Source organism: Sander lucioperca, chromosome 6 (assembly GCF_008315115.2).
Source record: "Sander lucioperca isolate FBNREF2018 chromosome 6, SLUC_FBN_1.2, whole genome shotgun sequence".
NCBI classification, from domain to species: domain Eukaryota; kingdom Metazoa; phylum Chordata; class Actinopteri; order Perciformes; family Percidae; genus Sander; species Sander lucioperca.
In genome coordinates this window covers 10,057,352-10,077,876 of record NC_050178.1, presented here as the reverse complement: position 1 = coordinate 10,077,876, position 20,525 = coordinate 10,057,352, and the positions used below count along the sequence as shown (strand labels likewise).

Sequence of the window (20,525 nt, the reverse complement as noted above, 5' to 3'; positions counted from 1 at the left end):
TGGATAGAAGAGGAAGAGATGAATGGAAAGGATGAAGAAGGAGGGGTTAAAGGCTTAAGAAAGGATTGTTCTGTTTGTCTCATAATTGAAATAATTATCTATAATCACCTTCCTCCAAAAAAGTAGGGCTGCTCTATACAGAGGAACAAATAAAAGCCTCTTTAGGATAATCCCAGGGAAGAATGTACAAAGTAAGAAGAAATACAAAAGAAAGCACCTAAAACATTAAATTCCCACCTTTACTCTTATACAGGATGTTTGATATGAGAAAACACACTAGAGGAAAGAGAGGGGTACTATATGATAGATGAGATAATGGAAGAGCTGTTACAGGGGAGGGAATCAGCTCCTCATGTGAATCTCTATTCACCTCAGGCTCACCAAGTTGGTGAAAACAACTGTCTTTCAACACACCCATTAGTCTTTCCTGCACGCTGGGCCAAGACTTGCCTTTACTTATAGGTCCAAAACATTTGTTTGTGATAACAGTTCAATAGGCTGACCCTAATGGGAAGAGCCTGGGCTGCTAAAAGTAGACTCTACTAGAAACTAGACACAAAGCGGTGGAGCGGAGATAATTTATGCCAGAAAATAAAGTGCATTATGGTTGTCAGAGTAGGATGAGTTGGTGGCAGATCTGAGAGGGAGAAAAAAAAAGGGGAGAAAAAAAGGGGGGAAAACGTTGCTAGTTTGTAAACCAGCTTGACGCTTTGGATTGTTAATCTGTTTTTCTGCTGTCACTCATTCAATTCTTCTGCTGCATGTCTGAGTTTTGATGTCAGAGTCTGTCCAACTGAGCCCGAGCAGCGGGGTGTTTGGGTGGTGGGAGGAATCAGGAATGTTTGGCACATGAGTCACATTTCAACACATCCACTTTCTCGCTCTATCTCTCTCTCTCTCGTTGTTTCTCCCCCCGCCACCCTCTCCATGGCAGAAAAGAAAGAAAAAGAAACAACGGCATGCATGGCCTGCCGGGGGCTGAACCGATTCGAAAGGCTGCTCTCAAACTCCCATCAGCCTTGTGTCAACCCACAGGGGGACCGTGAGAATTCAAAACACACATCCCCGGCCAAAACCAAGAAACGCACCACTGTCCGCCCCTTGTCAGCTGCCTGTCTGTTATGTAAAGGTCCCACTGGCTGTCAATCACGCCGCAGGATTCCGGGGTAGCTAAACAGCCCCGGTGCATTATGAAAAGAAACAAGAGGGCAGAAAGGCAAAACAGCCAGCGTGTGAAAATGCTCAGAGATGAGACCCAAAGGTCGTGGACTCGGCTCAGGCAGCCAAATCTTTGACTGTTAGTCAAATAAGCACTTGATCACTGAGACAAAGGGTGATTTGACTCAAGCAAGATTATTTTGCTGTTTCAAAGGGCTTTGTGCCAAACTGTGCCTACCCAACGTATGATTAACTGTTGTCAAAGTGTGATGAGCTACAGCACGTACTTCTTACAGTAAATGACAAAGGGAGGGATCGTATCACTGTACCTTGCCAAATCGTGAGGAGAAGGTTCCCGTGAGGAGCGAATGGAAAATGATGATGGTTTCATCCAGGTCCCAGATAAACACACGCTGCAGTGAAATAACAGATATGTAATGTTAACCTCATGAAAGTTGATGTATGTGTGTGTGTGTGTGTGTGTGTGTGTGAGACAGAGAAAGATAAATATTGTAGAGAAATACTGATAATTTTACAACACTGTGTGAGTCTGTGTTTACCTCTATATCAGAGTCCAGAGGTGGAGTGGGGTCACTAACTCTTTTCCTCCCTCTCAACTTCCCATCTGACCCCCTCCGTGCTGGGACTGCCTCCTCTTTACCTGGTGTGGGGGGGCTGGGCGGCGGGTGGTACTCTCCTAGAACACACACACATAAAACAAAGTTGCTCATCAGTCTCTATAAAACAAAGATTCAGACTTTGATTTCTTAACTCAAGAGCATGTTGAAGGGGAACTGTGTCAATGTGGAGAACAAGTCACTGTGAATGCCAAAGATTGTATTAGGTTGCATCATGGGAAGTGTAGGATCCACGGTTTTTGGAACCATACCAAGGACTAAATGTCGATATCTCAGACTCTCACTAGAATGCCCATTTTTTATCTTATACATCACAATGATAAAACAATGGCACATAGTTTATATATATATATATACATAACGCCATAGAAGACAGGTAGGCAGTGAACATCCATTAATAGGTGCATTTAAAAAAAATAAAAACTAAAACTAAAACATCATAAAGATCCAAACAAAAAGGTGGTTTGTCACTCCATACCTGTGTGTGGTTCTGGGCTGTGATTGGGCAGCATTACAGGGTGTTCTGGATGCTGATAGGCTGACGGAGCTGTGATGGCAGCGGGGCTGATGTTGCTGCTAGTTAGGTAGGGGCTGTTGTAGTGATGTGAGTTATAATATGGAGGGTACTGACTCTGACTGTAGCTTGAGTATGCTGAAAACTCCTGTCAAAACATAAACAATGACTTTAATTAGTCAGTGTCATTTAACATTCCTAAATGAGGTGTCCTATATTTAGACATATTTAGTCAACAATATGATTGCTATAATTTAAGATATATATATTTCTGTAACATATTGTGGAAACCTTTCAGATGTCTAGGAACTAGAAAATTCTTGTTGAAGTGACATTACTCACTTGTTGGGTAGAGTTGAATGGGGTTGAATTTGAGATTGCATGGGTGCCTTGAAAAATTCCAGATGAAATACCACCACCTGAGAAATAATGCAAAGACAAAGGTCAAACTTTCAGGGAATAATTCATCATGCAGGACTGGTGAGAGATTCAAGTGCGTTACATCTTATATTGATGGATCAACCTCAGATATAATTTCACATCATCGAATCTGATCTGTGATCGGTGCGGAGTAGGTAATATGCAGTAAACTCTGACTCCTTCCTCAGTGACAGCTCAGTGCTGCAGGAGCTGGGAGTAAAATTTATGTATGTTTGACAAAACAATACAGGTGGGAAAGTCTGCCGATGCTGCTCTGGGAATCTTTTCAGTCTAATCAAGCCAAGGCAGGAATGTCTTCCTCCAAGCAATTTCCCCCACAGTGACGCTGCCTCACACTGTATCTTTCTGTCAAGTCTGTCCATGCTGTTTATTTTTCTGAATAATTATTTGACTTGTAATCTTATCACTTCCACCTCCACCATTTTTAATTTCCATTCCATTCCTTCTGTTTGTCAGTTAGCTGGCTATTGCAAAAGTTTATGAATGGTACAGTGGGAGAGGAACATCATTGAACGGATACAGTGCTTACTGAATGTTTGGTGAAGTTTAAACAAGACTACTAACAGCTCTAAGAAGCTGTACTTAAGCTCAGCGGCACAAGATGCTGATGGTTAGCAGGTATAATGTTTACCACATTCACCATCTTAGTTTAGCTGTAACATTTGTTAATTAGCCAGACAAAGTGTAGCTGGGGTTGATAGGTATTTGGTCACTAACATAAGTAATGGACAAATTTAAGCTCTGACTTGATGAAAGGTGAAGAGATCACCAGTTATTACAATTCATCATGAATGAGGGGAACATGAATGTCTGAACCAAATTTCATGGCAATATGTCCAACAGTTGTCCAAACATTTCACTCAAAACCACATATTTCATATTGGTGGAGCTAGATGTAAATTAATCCTCCAGGAACCATGAATGTCTGAATATAATTTTGTGCCAATCCATCAAGTAGACGTTGGGATATTTCACTAGATAAGTGAAAACTTTGAGCAGCACCTGTGTGGGTATTTCTCCGGGTGTTCCTCCCACAGTATAAAGTCATGCAGGTTGGGTTAATAGGTGGCTCTAAATTGGCAGCCTATGCGCCTATTATTAACAATACATTCATCTTGACAGTTGCTTGTGCAGATTAGTGTGTGCATTGTAATTAGAGTTGACATATGTTACAAATATTTGTTTCCAACCGTACTGTTTATTGAATGGGTGGCTTTTGTTATAGTATGTACACCAGGAAGTTACAGTTGATTTTATGTAATGTACTTGGAGCAGGCGATGTTTTAAAAGTTGATATTCTCTCTGTGAAGGATCTACCCTGTTTTGTTTTGACTGCTATCTGTACAACAAGTTGCCCTTTGGGGATAATAAATATTTACTCTCCTCTTTTCATCTGAACCGTCCTGAAATATTATTCAATCCCTCAAGTCTACCTTCCATCATCGACTACTGTTACCTCTAGCTTCCCATTTCTTCTTCTAAACTCCACACTGCATAAAAAAAAAAACAGAAAAATGACTCAATGGAAGAAACACACTGAAACCTCCCCGGACAACACAACAATCATCAAAGTGACTAAAGGAAAAATACAGGAGGTCTTTTGAGTAAACACAGAAAGGCTCCCATAGTTCCCATTTGGTTTCAGTTGTATGCACAGTGTACAGTACGTGTTTCGGTGGCTTTTTGTGGTGTGTGTGTGTGTGTGTGTGTGTGTGTGTGTGTGTGTGTGTGTGTTTGTGTGTGTGTGTGTGTGTGTGTGCGCGCACTAGTGTATTGTGTACATTATAATAGATGACATGGAAACATTCTGAAACCCTACAAACATTTGGTGGTTGTGGCAGTTTATTACTGTTTGAAGTTTGCAGTTAATGATTTATGCACAAAAATATTCAAACAAATTTATTTTGTTTGGGAACAGTGTCTTTCAAACTCAAACTACACTCTGTTAAAAAAACTAAACTGTTTGTTGGTTCAATAGCAGTGCTTCAATAGAGCACAGTCAGTGAGGGCTCAACAGTTTGTAGGTTTCATCATAAGTCTGTTTTCATGAATATTTACATTCCCAGATAATGTCTGACATCTGAATATTCTCTTAAAAAGGAAGTATTATGGAAAAAAATAGTTATTTGTGAAGGACTGAAAAACAGAGAGAACAGACACATAGGTTACGATTATGTATATATTATTACTTGTTATCAACTCATCTCCATGACAACTGAGCAAACTTCAGGTTAGCAATACTAATAGTACAACTTGAGTCTCATTTTTGTAACTTTGGCCCTCATTTCTATCGGGAGACCTAAGACCTAGCAACACTAAGACCTGACATCACTACAATTAAGACTGACAGGGCAAACACAAAAAGTGGTCAGATGATAAGAACAACAGTTTTGGCTATCTAAAGTTTAGATAGCTAAAACTGTTGTGGATTCTAACCACTTTATTTGGAGGTAAAACCACAAGTGAGTACACTCTAAATGTTGGTTATAATTCCACACAGGGAAAAGGTGTGAGCGCACAGATACAGCAAGAATGGCAGATCAAAGTTGGATCACAAAGTCGGTTTGTGAACTGTGATGAATGTTTACAATTGGTCCGATATCATGCTCGTTTTCATGTTCATACTAGTATTTTGGGTTTCTACTAGAACATGTTTACATGCTTTAATATTAAAGAAACACATTGTTTTCCTAATGCTGGAAATCTGTCTGAATATACCTGTATTCACTCTCTGTCTGAAACGCTTCATTTTAGTGCCAGTCTATTTAAGCCCCCCTCCTGAAAAAGCCCAGTCTGCTCTGAATGGTCAGTGTTTCCGGGTCTTCTGCATCTGCACTCTTGGCGTTCCTGCACCATCATTGCAGCTGGGGAATGACTGTATCGGCACTGTAACAGCACTTTCTACCTATATATATATATATATATATATATATATATATAGTATTCAGACATCACAACCGTACGGAAGTCCTGACGGCTCATTTAAAGGCACCTTTTCTGACTACGGGCTGGGTGCATTTCTCTGTGGATTGAGCGTTTTGATACCTTCACAGTATTCATATAGCAGAAACCTGCTCTATAATCACAAAAGACTTGGAAATCACACTTTTTACAATATGGGACCTTTAAAAGCTAAAATAATTGAGCTGGAATATACACTATGTAGCATCAAACCCATCTGTTTACCGTTTTCTAATGTTTTGGTCTCTCCTTTGTCTCATCAATACAGTGGAAACATGGTCATCCCCCAGTGTGCAACATTACCCCTCTGTATAATACACCTTAACCTCTCCCCTCTCACACACAAGGTCAATTTCACGCTGCTTTCAAAGCCATAAAGTCGCACTGAGCGAATCATGCTTTGGGCGCCGGACGACTGAGGAATGTGTACAGCACAGATACACACACGCAGTCACAAAAACACACACACACACACACACACACACACACACACACACACACACAGCCGCACAGCCGCGTGGGCAGAGAGCTGCACACACGTCATTTGAGTTAGTTTTTGTTTTTTGGCAAAGACCCTCTGCCCATCTCTTGTTCTTTTATTATGTTATTCTTGTTTTTTTTCTTTCTTTCTTCCATCGTCTCTGTCAATATGTTTTCTCATTGTCTCTCTCTCTCTTTAACAGACACAAGCGCTTGCATGCTGTGTTGTTGGTCTGAGTGGAGAAAGGGGGCCTGACCTCGAGAAAAGAGGAGGGGTGGGGAGACTTTTGACGCCAGGAGTCCAGACCGCAGCTAATGGAGAACAGGTGTGGCAGAGAGAATGAGAGGAAAAGAGAGAAAGAGGAGAGTAGAGGAGAGGTGAAGAGAAAAGGAGTAAGAGAGTTGAGGAAGCACAAGGATGGAAGCTCCTTCCAGGAAGGTTGAAATCAAATGGTGTATATAAGGTTTGTGTGTGAAAGGGTTTCCATACATCCAGCACATACAGTGTTCAGACTAACCATGTGTGTGCGAGTAGCTGTAGAGACTCTGACTGGGAGGAGTGCTGCTGAAGTTTGAGTAGCCCAGTAATCCCGTCTGTCCTGGAGAGTGACTCAGGCCGTCTTCTGTTTTAATGTCTAAGTATGGAGAGATGCCATCAAGGGTGCATGAAAAGACTAGCCAACATGCAGAGTTATAGCAATTCATACAAAAGAGACATACTTGTAAATAATTTAGTGATTGTGTGCAATGTGATTAACTAATGTTAACTTAAGTCTGTGTTTCCACACAGCCAATACCACTGTAAGAGCACACATAAGAATCTATATGCTCATTACAAAACTGTCTTGTGGGGAACACACAACACCTAGTATCCCCCTTGTGTCTCGCTTTTATGTTCCATTGTGTTGTAATGTGACTGAATTAGTTTCCAGTTAAATGTTAATGTTGTCCAGTGTGCTGTATTGTCAATGCGTCTTGTTGCTTCCAAATTAAAAAGAAAGAAAGTGAGTCCTTTAGAGAAATAGACAGAGCTACAATAACTTGCAGAATCACATGTAAATGCTCAAATATTTAGCTTTAACTGTATGCTTCTTGGTTGCTTTTGAGATGATTATCAAAATAATGCATTGATTTATATAACTGTATGTTTGTTTGTACTCACTGTAAGATGGCATGCTGTAGCCCTGTGTGTGGTGAGTGTAAGGTGTGTATGGCCCTGCAGGCTGGAGGGCCGGGCTGTACTGAGTCTGTCCATACGCAGCCATGACACCTCTCCCCGTCAGCTGATCCTAAAGAAGGAAGAAATAATGAGGAAACTTTTGATGACAAGTTCTCTTTCTCTTTATCTGTTACAACTGAGTTTGAGGAAGAACATACTAAACATACAAAACAACACTTTCATATACAGACAAAAGGAATTAATGCCACAAACTCTGCTGGGATGCATACACTGGTAAAATCTCAATGTGTGACTTCTAGCACGAAACAATTACAAAAACTTAAGGACAAGAAACCCTTACTGTTCTTGGTCAAATAAACTTCAATGAGTTAATACATAACATCACAACATATTCTCACTCCCATCGCATAAAATACGGACGCTTGGTCAGGTCCCTTTGGCGTTCTTATTGACGCTAAAAGTCTCCTTTAGCGTCATATCTAAACACGCTTGGTCGCGACTATTGGCACCACTTTTAATGCAGTTAGGTTAAAGAAAAGATCGTGGGTGGGCTTATAAAAGGTACGTTTCCGTGACACGCAGGACAAGAACGGGACAGTTAGGTTTAGGAAAAGAATAAAAACGACATTTGGATTTAGGAAAAGTGACACATGGGACACAAACCCTGGTCTCCGGGCTGAAAGTCCTGTGTTGTTTGACCCATCCACCACCACAACCATCCTCCCACACGCTGAAGGGGGCTTTTTGCGTAGTATCTGACGCTGACAGCCACTGCCCAAGCATCCGTATTTTACGAGTTCGGAGTGAGAACGGGTTGAACTATATTTATATTATTATAAATTATAAACACAAATACATACATTGCAATGCATGGCAAAGAAGTAATGCAGTTCCACTTTCAATTTCAGTGACAAATGTCATAAAAAACTCACCCGCAGTAGGTACGATGTGTTTGAAATCGATGATAAGAAGCCCTGTGAGTGAGGCAAGAACGGGCACTGTCAGAAAATTAACAGTGAAACCAGTTAGGAAATGAACAATGAGATTTAAATAAGATAAAACTTTAATCCAATGGAGTTGTAATTAAGTGTTGTCCTGACATTTAATCAGCATCATAATAGTTTCAATTCCAGAGAAATTGTGTAATACAGAGACCCCCCAACTCCAACAAAAATGTGACAGGATTTCACAAAAAGGCATGGTTGTCAAAAATTAAGTTTTGTATAATTCAATCACATTTTGATTACCACAAAAAAGTGCTACAAATATTTCACTGCATTTATCAACAGTCTTTGAATTTGGCAGCATATCCATAAAAATCCGGGTATCATTGGTTGTCCTCACAAAAACAAACATCAGGGGTTTATTTTAAGGGTAGATAATCTTTGTTGACTCCACAGGCAGACTGAATGATTGCAGTAACTCCAGCAAGCAGCCACTTTTCATCTAAAGCACTTTGTAGTTTTGCCCTCTCACCTGGCTCTGTAGAGAGAGCTTTATTCTCTTTAGCCCGTCACACTGCTGTTAGTCAGGTTCTTCTCGAGCTGTCAACTCTCCTGCAGATACAATAGCAAACGCACACCATCAGGACACAGGTATGCAGGTGACTGATACATGGCGACGTGCCTCGGGCCCTGTTGCAGCAGGATGAGCAGGACATAGTTCAAGGATAATGGATAAAGGTTTTAAGGATAGACAGAAAGAAAGAGAAACAAGATGAATGTGGCATTGATGTGAAGAGTGTGGTCATTAGAGACAATCAAATTACTTTCTAGGGAAAATGTTAGAAAAATGCTCCACTAATGCTGACTCACTCTGCTGTTTGGCATCAGTGCCATGCACCTGTGCGTAGCTGCTTAGAGGAAATAAACGACTAATAATATCAGTGTATGGTCTACTCACAATTCTCAGTTTAGCAGAATTTCTCATGAGGTGATATGATGAGACCGCAGAGCTTTGACAAGATGAGGCAGGAGAGATTTTGCAATACAATTTCTACTGAGGTTGCTATCTCTTTTACTATATTTCTCTGGTTGTATTAGGTCCTCATTATCAGAAGTATGGAAGGATAAAAGAGTGAGAGAGAAAAGGGTAAAAAAAAGAGAGGGAAGGGGAGGTCCCGGCTCAGTAAGCTGGAGGCCAAAAGGTCAATGCCACATGAATTAGTCTGAGCAGGAAGCTGAATGAGGTCAGTGTGTTTGACAGCAAATCCTACAGCGGACTCACACAAGCTACCAGTCAATCTGAAGTGAGATGTATTGTGGGTGACTGAAGTTGTACTGGGAAACTTTAACCAAAAGTATGTGAACACTATCTAATATTATGCAACAATATTTCAGACAACAGTCTGCTTTGAGGAAGGCCATCATCTGTTTCAACTTGCAAAAAAAAGAATCAACAATGGTTTGGTATGGAATAATAATAATAATAATAATGGAGTTTGGTATGGAATAATTTGACTGGCCCGGCACAGAGCAATGACCTCGACCCTATCCAACATTTTTGGGAGCCAGGTCTTATCACTATGGCTGAATGAGGGCACATCACAGTAGCCAGCTTCCAAAGTCATGTGGAAAGCCTTCCCAGAAGAGTGAAGTCTGGTATAGCAAATGGTTTTGGAATGAAACGCCTATAAATCACGTGTAATGTTCCAGTGAGTGTCCACATATGTTTGGTCATAGCGTCATATAGTAACCTGCTTTTGATTCTGCAACATTACAAATACTAGTGTCTATGTGTGCTATATGACAACCCACAACATGCTATTTTATTTATTTAATTTCTCTCTCCCTCTATATTTCTGTTTCTGTCTCTGTCTTTGCCTCTGGGCCATTCTAATCTGGCAAAGCTGCAGCTAACTGCCTGACCTCTGACCCCACTGACAGCACAAGGACAGAGACAGATGATAGTCGTGAATTATAGGGGCAGCGCGCTTTTACAGCAGCAGAGGAGATGAAGGCGAGTGAAAAAAGTACAAGCTGTCTGACAAAAGTGACAGAAAGTGGGACAATCTGCTCAGTCAATAGAAGCTTCACTGGCCTCACAAAACCTGAAAAAACTTACAGTATCTTTTGTGTTGTCCTTATGTCATTAACAAGAGTGTTTTTTGAAAGAATAGCAGAGAAAACACATCTCATGTTGTGTAAGCTCCAGCTGATGGAGCCGCCCTCCCAGCCTTAAAAAAACCCCCAAGACATCTCACAATGTTTTCGGATTAAATAAATGTACTTCAACCATGAAGGAGCCAAAAAGACTCTACAGCCAACAATCCCCCTGCACATCTGTATTAATGACTGTAAAATAAACAGACTGTAAATGTGACACTAAGGAGGTGATTTACTGTTTGTCATGTCAATAAAAAACAAGATAAAAATTGGAGATATTTCTAATTTGTTCTAAATGAAAGAACTATTTTTTTTTTTAGCTTCAACTCAATTTGAAATCTGTACTTTTAATCTAAACCATGTGTTCATGTTTATGGTTTTCCTATTATTTTCCACTTGAAATGACCCTTGAGACCTTGCAGCCATCAGAGATCCTGATCTGACCTTTATCATAGGCAGAGTGTGAAGCTCGAGAGAGTAAAACTGATCCCGCAGCACAGAGGGAAAATAAGGAAAGTGTTGTTGTGCTTAGCATTTCCTAGTACTTTCCAGGGATCAGAAGTGACAGCGACGCCTGTTCAGAGTCCTCTTGACTTCAGCTGCATCCCTGCAACAGTCCAGTCTGTACACGCGTGCACGTACACACAAACACAAAAACTGTGTGTGATAGGGAAGGCACTTCCTGGTTCAGGGTGAGGCCTGGGAGGAGGGTGCACAAGGCCATGGGAACTGCAGGACACCGGAGGGAAGATGAGCGGAGCTCAGCAGAGATGTGGAGAGCCGAGGCCTGAAACTAAAGCTAAAACAAACCCAGCAGGGCTACAGGGGGCCACAGGGCCAACAGGCCAGTCCCACCAGCTTCACCTGGGTCCTGGGGTTCTGTTAGACCACTGCTTCTTTCACGGATATCAAATTCTCTCGCCTTTGTGCTGATGGATTACATCACAGGATGGTGTATTGTGCTTTAATTTGAAATGTAATTTGATACAGTTAAAGGACTACGCTGAGTTTATGCAGATTTACCTGTTGTTTAACTAAACTGTTGAGAGAGGAAAAATGACAGACACGAAACTGATCCATATGGGCCAACTAGATCAGTCCATCTGAAGGAAAAAGAGTTTCTCGCTGTTCCAAACGGCCACACACCAAGGAAGGGTGACAAGCCGGTCGTCATAAAGACGGACAAGATGCAATAATCATTCAAATGGGGATAAATTCATATTTAAAATGTAGGAATCTATCCCAGCCATTTAATAAAAATCACTAACAACATGTAACATAAAAGGTTAGGTCCAACCTAGTCTCGCTTTGCCAGACCATCTACACGCTGCGGAGCGGAGGAGGGTCTGGCTAGTCCACATAGCATTCTGGGATAGGAGAAAAACGTGCTCTGGTTTATTGGCATTTCTTTAAACCAATCACAATCGTCATGGGCGGCGCTAAGCTCAGCACGAAGCCGCTGTAAAATACAGTCGTGAAAAGATTAGGACACCCATGCTAAAGTTGACCAAAAAGAGGAATAAAAAAATCATCTTTTGGAAATTGATCTTAAAGCCTTAATTAAAAAAATGAGGAAAAATCCAATCTTTAAGGACACCAATTGGCATGGGGTACTTTCCATAAAATCATCTCTCAATGCAAATTAAACCAGCTATTAGGCTAACTGAAATAAAACCATGCCAATCTCTAGGTATGGTGTAGGGTATGTGATGATGTGGGTCTTTTTTAATTCCAAAGGCCAAGGGAACTTTATCAGGATGCATAGTATCCTGGATCCATGAAATAACTGGCCTTTAAAAATAAAAATCTGCCTGCCTCTATGGGAATTTAATATTGGGGTGTACTTACTTATGCCCCCTGTATTTTAAGGAAGAACATTTATTTATTTATGATACATTATTCATTCACAAAGAAAATTGGTGTCCTTAAAGATTAGATTTTTCCTCATTTTTTTAATTAAGGCATTAAGATCAATTTCCTAAAGATGATTTTTTTATTCCTCTTTTTAGTCAACTTTAGCATGGGTGTCCTAATTTGTTCACATGACTAGTTGTGCGAGATAAAACTCAGATTGGACAGATAGTCTAGCTAGCTGTCTAAATTTACCCTGCATTGATCTGAGGAGCAGTTAACCATAGTCCTCATGAATCCACCGGAGTTTGAAATTCCAACACAAAAAAAGCTAAAGGAAACAGACATCAGTGAAAATACATGTATCCGGTGGAATTTCTTGCAGCACCGGAGTAATCCCGGAAGTGGAACATCAAGGATATAGACTGGGTTCCAACTGAGTGACTACTCACTTTTCAAAACCTTTGTGTACTTCAGTGGATTCTGCGGCCAAAGTCATTCCCCAAGAATGATAAAGTCACAGTTCGCTGAATTTCCTATGAAGGGTGTGTGCCGTTTCTCATATTTACATTAGTCAACAATTATTTGAACATTTTGACAGGTGTCTGATCTGTGTCTGGCTAGACACGTGTTTACAGTGTCAATATGGGTGCTGTGTCAGTGTCTGTCTTGATACGACACGTGAGAGTGGTCATGCACTGCAGTGACCCTTCAATGGTTTGACCTTTTTATTGAAACGTTGTGGTTCTCAAGACGAAGGTGACTTGCTGGTCTGTAATCGTGCCATATGGGACCCCACCTGGAGCCCTCAATTTGGACAGTCTGCCAAAGTGCCTTAGGCCAAGTTGGGGGTTGACTCACTGCTGCACACAAACCCTCTCTCTCAGCTGCTGATAAAAGACATAGAACAAGGGCCCAGTATTTGAGTTTGTGTGGCACTCAGGGGCTCGGTAGTGTAAATCTGTGCCATCTGCCAGCTACTGCCCTCTTTAAATACCTTTGGCACACAGCAGTACAGTTAGTTTTAGCATTATACTTAATTCTTTAAACTACATCTATATTCAGAAGGTAAAAACAAAGCCAACACCTCTTAAGTTAAATGAAAAGTAGATGATTTATTTAAGCAGGTTAGAATGCCGACAGTTGTTTCACCTGACAGTTTCTTTAAAATCTCTAAGAACTCGTGATAAAAACAGAGAACCAGCCCTTTCAGACCCTGCAAACTCCTCATAAACCCGATAATCCTTCAATAAACCTTGTATATACTGTATACTTGCCACATGTACAAAACATATTTACAAACTTATAAACAAACACATACTGAACACACATAAAGCCACTTGCTGTTTGAACTCTGACACTTTTTCATCTCCTTTTATCTATTATTCTACGTATTCTTTTCTTGATTAATGAATTGATCATTTGGTCTATTAAATATTAGAAAAATTGCTTGTTTTGTATGATCAACAGTCCAAAACACATTTTTTTTAACATATAAGACAAAGAAAAGTAGTAAACCCTGACATTCGAGAAGCTAGTACCAGGCAATGTTTGGCTTTTTTGTTTGAGAAATGACTTAAATTATTCAATTATCATAATAGATGGTGATTTATTTTCTACTAATAATTTCGGTTTGAAGTAGAAAAAAATGTGTATATGTATGTGTGTATGCATGTATGCATGCGTTTCCATGTGTATGCATGTGTATATGTGCGTGTAGGTAGCTATATATACTGTACATGTATGTGTATGTATACATATATAAATAAGTGAAGCATCAAACTGTTTTGTATTTAACTAAAGTATAAAAATAGAAAAAGGGGGTAGGACCAGAAAAGTTTTTTTTTAACTTCCTTTTTGAACATGGGAATTCTCAATTCAGACTAAGAGGATGATTATTTGAATCATTTACAATCATTTTGGAATATTGTGCTGAAATGTACCTGTTCTTATTTATCTTTTATTTTTGAATTTTATTTTTTTACATGTTCAAAATAAACTAAACAAAAAAAAAATGTTAGCGCCAAAAAAAAAAAAGCGATTAATTGAACCTGTCTTCAATAAAACAAGGATATCAGTGAGAAAGGTGTAAAGTAGTGTAAAAGAGAAAGTTTTCTTTGGCAATTGATTGATGACAATTGGTCCATTATCTGTGCAGAGATAGATTATCTCAGACATGCTGGTGGTCCAGTAACAGATGTTAAGGATTGATAATCTCAACCCAGCACGACCTCAGCAACCAGAGAATTCATTAAGAGGCAAATACATTCCTAGTGTGTGTTCTCCACATATTTTAGCAACAAATAGGATCATACATTAGCAGAAAATGTGTTATCACATGTCACTTATCACCGACTATAACGGACTCTAGCCACATTCTAATTGAGGTCCTATTTGTGCTAATATGTTTACACCTGATACACTACAACTCAGTGTTGTTGCCATGCTTAAATAAATTAAGAGAACATTTCGGTTCACACAGACAAAGCCGGCCGTCAGCAAAACAAACAAAACAAAACAAAAATAAAATCAGCAACAGTAGTTGCTTTTGATGTTGGGAAAAATGCTAATGTCAACAGTAACCTGACTTGTTTTTCTTGACTCCCATACCAAGTCTGACATTTGCTGAGACGTTAAAAAAAACCGAAACACAGGGGTAAGATGTTTCCATGCTTGTGTCACCTGTTTACTATCAAAGTGACCCATCTCAATATGGTTTCACACAGGCCAGCATGCAAACGTCCACAGCTATACTTACTGAGCTATTAAGTTTACATCATCAACCACAAATTAGGAAACTTGAGCAACCAATTTAAAACCTATGCGCAAGCGATTCATCCCTTTATTGACAGGTTCAACTCTCACAAACACACACCTGGCTAGTACTGAAGTTCTTTAAATTAAAAGTGAACCAACAGTTAAGTCACATGATGACAGATAAAGAACTCCTTTGAAAGACACAGAAGTCATTCTACGAGAGGCTCCAATTCATCTCTGGCAGCAGTGAACCTGTTGCCGACTCTGTCTGCACTTTGTAACTTTACCTCCCAGACTTGGTGGCCCTTCTTTTCCACTTGAATAACTCCCCGCAACAAGACTGCTTTAAAGCCAGAAGCTACCCCCTTCTGTCCCTCAGTAATCAAAACCTCTTTATTCACCAATGTCAGTGTCTTTATCTCTGTTTTTCTCCAGCACACTGTCAACTCCTTTCTCAATTACCTCTCAAAAAATGTCTGCATTCTTTTTATGCTTCCTAAATCTTTCTTTCGTTCCTCCTCACTTGCCTTCACTGCCCATATACCGGCACTCACACTCTAATAATATCTCTAACAATTTCCCCCCAGTAATATTGCCAAATCCGAGAAGGACCACCTACCCCAAGGCCCAGACTCTGACTCCCCCAGAACCAGTTCCCCGGGACGGGGGTCAAAGTGAGGGACAGCTGGCAGACCTCCCAGCAGCCTGGAGGAGCCGGTGTGGGGTTGGAGGACCGGGCTGACCCTAGTCAGATGGTGGTCTGGCTCCCAGGTAAAAAACATCTGGTCCAGTGATGGGAGGGTGGTCGCACACGCGCTTGCATACTCAAAACTGACACACGCCTGACTGCATGACTGCTCCTGCTTTCTCTAATGAACTCACACACACACACACACACACACACACACACACACACACACACACACACACACACACACACACACACACACACACACACGCACACACACACACAGTCTTAGACTGGCTGCTTTATTAGTCATTAGGACAAAAAGGTTTGCCCTCGATCAGTCTCCTCAGCAGATGACGGCTAGTGGCCGCCGTAGTTGCCAACAGCTGTCTAGACAGAGCAGGCTGGTAGCCGAAGCTCACAGGCATTACAGATGGACTGAGGTCCAATGACTTCTTCACTGCTAGACTTACTGTGTAAGTGTGTGTACGAGACAGAGAAAGTGAAAGAAAAGACAAGGCAAGAGAGTGATTTATAATAAATAAAGATATACATGATATACAATATGAGTCGGCATTAAACGATGGAAAATGGTGGGAAAGAAAACTATACACGGGAAAAGATTCAATGACGAAAAATTCTGACAGCTAAAAAAATACTCCCAGAGCCACAGAGAATTATTAAATTCTCTCTTTTTTTGTGGAAAGTACCCAAAACCGTTATTGAGGACAAAAAATGAAATATGGTCACTGCAGGTTATACGCTGCGATGTGTGTGGCTTCTCCATTCTTAAAATTAGATAAGGAGAGTAGAGATAGCCAACGAGACAGCTGTTGTCTGCTGTCCCCCCCCCACACACACACACACACACACACACACACACACACACACACACACACACACACACACACACACACACACACACACACACACACACACACACACACACGGAGACACACACAGACCTACACACATCACCACAAGGCCTCCCCGGGAGCTCTCTGGGGCTTAAGGGAATTAAAAAGAGGAGGGAAATGCGGGAGAGGGGAAGACATTTAGGGGGAAGTGTGATAACTTTCAAGCCTCAAACAGTTTGAGAGCCAACAGATCAACCAATAGTGTCACCAGCATCTCTTTTCAATCCTGAGCTTTTGTTTCTCTAAACATATTGATGTGAATGTGCAGATTCACACACGCACGTCCGAGGTTTCACAACACAACAGACACATACTGCTCAACACACACACACACACACACACACACACACACACACACACACACACACACACACACACAGAGGCAAATATTCACCGAAGAAAAGTCAGCTAAATTCCCAGTGAGAGAAAACGACAAGGATTTGAGGAGATGGAACAAAACTGTTTTTAAATGCTAATTATTCAGAGTCTCTGTTATCAGAAATAATTTCTCATTTTTATTGTATTGTACTATTGTACATCTTTAATGCTTACTGTAATAAAAAACCTTTACAAAGAAAAGTCGGAAGAGTTTGGATTTAAACTTGCTGTTTATGCTGTTTATGACGGCTGCACAAATCAGGCTACATTCATGATTGCTTCTTCTGAAGTTGTATAAAGTTCAGAAGCAGTCATTCCGCTGAAACTTAAAACTTACTTACAAGAAACTAAAAAATGGTGATTTTATTAACCTATAGTTTGACTTAGAAAACCTAGAAGACTAGACTTAACTTTATTCCACGGTGGAATCAGGCAAAATGAAACTCATCAGTCTAGCTTTTAGTATGAGGATAATACCTTGATTTCAGACTAAGAGGATGGATTCAGACTATATGGGTCGACATGAGAGCCCCTGGTGTTACCTTGAGTTCAAGTCAGCAAGGCTGACTCCCGGAGAAGGAGAGAGAGAAAGAGAGAGAGAGGAGGAGAGAGATGCACAGAAGCTAAAAGACATCAAGAACTGTGTGGCTGTGAAGAAATATAATGAAATTGGTGCAGATAAAGTCAGGAAGAGCAGAGCTTCCTATGAAAATATTTATCATTCCACAAACGTTTGGCTACAGAGGGGTTTGGAATTAATTTGTGTTTTCTTAAGAGGGGGTGCCTTGCGCTACAGGATGGGGAATTCTCCACAGCCTGGGACTTTTTGGGCTGCTGCTTATTCACAATTTATTAGAGCTAGTAATAGGAACCATGAAGGCTGAGGAAAGAGAGGGAGAGAGACTGAGGGAGCCGGCAGAGCCGTGGAGAGGAGAGTCCAGAAATGGGGCCTAATGTTATTAAGAGACGAACCTCAGTGTTAAATCAAACACGCCCGAGCACACACCTTGGGTATGTGGTCTGAGCACTACCCCCTCCCTCCATCAAGACCCCTGGATGGTATTTGTGGGGGTTAAAACACAGGTATATAAAGGAGATTTACCGAGATATACAATCCGTCACAGACCTGAATCTGATACCGCAACTATCTAAAACAGAAATCCTACTTTGGCCTGCAGGTTAATTTCACATAACTGACACTGACAAGTAGAAATATATACATCCAGTTTATTTTATAAAAAAAATGAGTGTGAGCTGGTACATGGGAAACGCATTTCATTGTAGTTAAACGTTGTTTGCACTGCAACAACGATAACAGTAATAAAGAAAAAGCTCTGATGTCCATCTAATGAAGATGCAAAGCCAACATTTTATAGTTCAAATCATGCTAATTTGAATTTAATTTAAAAAGAAGTATTAAGTAAAAAACATATTTCATAATTAATAAATGCGTTTTAAATGTTTTGACAAAAATCCAGATGCTATACAAGAAAAATGTAATGTCAGATTTCTTTGCTTTAAATCTATTTATTTACTTTTTTTTTTTTTTAAACCAAAGGGCCCCATTAAATCCTTGCTCCTCCAACTGTGCAGCTGATAGACACGTTTAAAGGTGATTTAAACGGTTGGAAAAACAAAGTGAGTGAGTTTCTTGTCTGGAGCCATGAAGGGGTCCTTGAAAAATATGAATACCAGCCTTTGAAAAATGCTTAGCGAGGCTCCCCTAATTAAGTTAATGAGGGTTCCTGCATGGCTGCTGAGGGGGTGTCAGTGGTTTGAGTGTAATCTTCTGTACTTAAGCCCAGCAAAAAGTCTTGCTCTGATTCAACAGCACCAAGAAAAACAAAGGAGCTCAATCTAAGAGAAGGTGCCTCACACACACATTTACCCCACATCTTTTAAAGGGCTCAGTGAGACACAAATAATTGATTTGTTGCTGGTGGATTTGGGGGTTTTCTGCTGTTATTAATGCCACTTACAATAAATTGGAATAAATAAATGAAGCTAAATAGACAAGAAGTAAATTATGTGATAGTATCCTCAGCCGACAGGATGATTTCCACCTACACTGAAAAATAAAATATACTATTTACTTTCACATTTGCCTATACCTTTTTTTACATTACAGTAGTCTGTCTAGACCTATATATAGCCTACATATTGTTTGTATAGGCCTTTAGAATCATTTTCCCTTCAAAGATAGAGGTTATACTTAAATAAATATATATCTGTAGTTGTTGTTTTCTTAAATACTCACACATTATATGAAAACACACATTTTCATGTTGTCATTATATTAGCCTAATTGTAAAATGAAGTGGAGAGACCAGGTGGAGTTATTACAATCAATTGGAAATATTTGATCATCAAATAATGTATATTTTATAGTCAACTTACCATGATTTAATATTTGATTTGAAGATACATTTAATTAAAAAACACACAGGAGTGGCAGGGGCTACGCCATTGTTCTGATATAAATATTTCATAAATATTTATAAGATTATCTAAATTAAACACTGACAGAGCTGAAACACAGTTCAACAGAAATATTTGCACAGATTAACTCTACAGGCTATTTTATAAAATGTAGGCTAATTCTTTGACCAGAATAAAAACCCTCGAAATCACGAACACTCGATGTCATGATCAACATTCTTGTATAAAAAAAAGAAGCTGAAGTATTTCACACTTACCATTATTCAGAAAGAAGAATGTGCAGGAAAAACAAATCCGATTATCAGTCAGAGCAGATGTCTTCCCATGCCGAGAGGACTCCGCTGACTTTTCACAAGTGTCCCGGCAAAATCAGTGACAAAGTGAGCGCTCGAGACGACTCGCAGTTCCTGAGGAGGAGGAGGAGAAGAAGAAGAAGCAGAAGCGAGAGGCTCCAGGTGCTGACAGCTGACAGCTTTCTGCAGACACTCACTCTCATCGATCTCACTTCTCTACCTCTGCAGCTTCAGGAGCCTGTTTGCTTTCCCGGCGGTGGGGGAGTGATGTTAAGTAAATGGGGGAAGATTTCTTGTTCCTCCTCCTCCCGAGATATGCGCGCGCTGCACGCAGCCTGAACGTGTGTGTGTGTGTGTGTGTGTGTGTGTGTGTGTGTGTGTGTGTGTGTGTGTGTGTGTGTGTGTGCGAGTACGCCAGAGCGCGCTCTCTTATCTCAAGCACTCCTCTCCTTTATTACCTCAGCAGAACTGCTTCACTTGTGGATGGACTTCTCAGCTTCTTCTTCTTTTTTATCTTCGTCTTCGTCTTGTCCTCTATCTCCGCTTTAAATCTTTGTTTGGTCAAGGGCTCTTTTCGCGTTTGTTTACACAACGACCCGCAAACTATTCAGTCCGCCTCTCAGAAGCAGCGGACTCTCTGTATGCTCTCCAGATAGTCGGAGTTGTTAGTTTGTGATAAATAACGGCAGGCTATTGACAGTTTTATCAAGAGTGTTTGTTATCTTT

The 20,525-nt window shown here is 40.4% G+C and overlaps 1 protein-coding gene across 2 annotated transcripts in view; it reads right to left on the bottom strand.

The window, feature by feature from the left end:
* Nucleotides 1–20,152, bottom strand: part of eya2 (EYA transcriptional coactivator and phosphatase 2) — a 28,629-nt gene extending 8,477 nt beyond the window's left edge. Inside the window, exons 1-9 of one of the 2 annotated variants that reach the window (XM_036002302.1) lie at nucleotides 19,764–20,152; nucleotides 8,849–8,928; nucleotides 8,305–8,370; nucleotides 7,355–7,481; nucleotides 6,711–6,827; nucleotides 2,653–2,729; nucleotides 2,275–2,458; nucleotides 1,719–1,855; nucleotides 1,488–1,571 (exon numbers count right to left, since the gene is read on the bottom strand). In XM_036002302.1, coding sequence (XP_035858195.1) covers nucleotides 1,488–1,571; nucleotides 1,719–1,855; nucleotides 2,275–2,458; nucleotides 2,653–2,729; nucleotides 6,711–6,827; nucleotides 7,355–7,457 — 702 coding nt within the window. In that variant the 5' untranslated portion in view covers nucleotides 7,458–7,481; nucleotides 8,305–8,370; nucleotides 8,849–8,928; nucleotides 19,764–20,152. The remainder of the gene's footprint in view (nucleotides 1–1,487; nucleotides 1,572–1,718; nucleotides 1,856–2,274; nucleotides 2,459–2,652; nucleotides 2,730–6,710; nucleotides 6,828–7,354; nucleotides 7,482–8,304; nucleotides 8,371–8,848; nucleotides 8,929–19,763) is intronic. The other variant, XM_031302029.2, reaches the window with a different exon arrangement.
* Nucleotides 20,153–20,525: the final 373 nt, after the last annotated feature.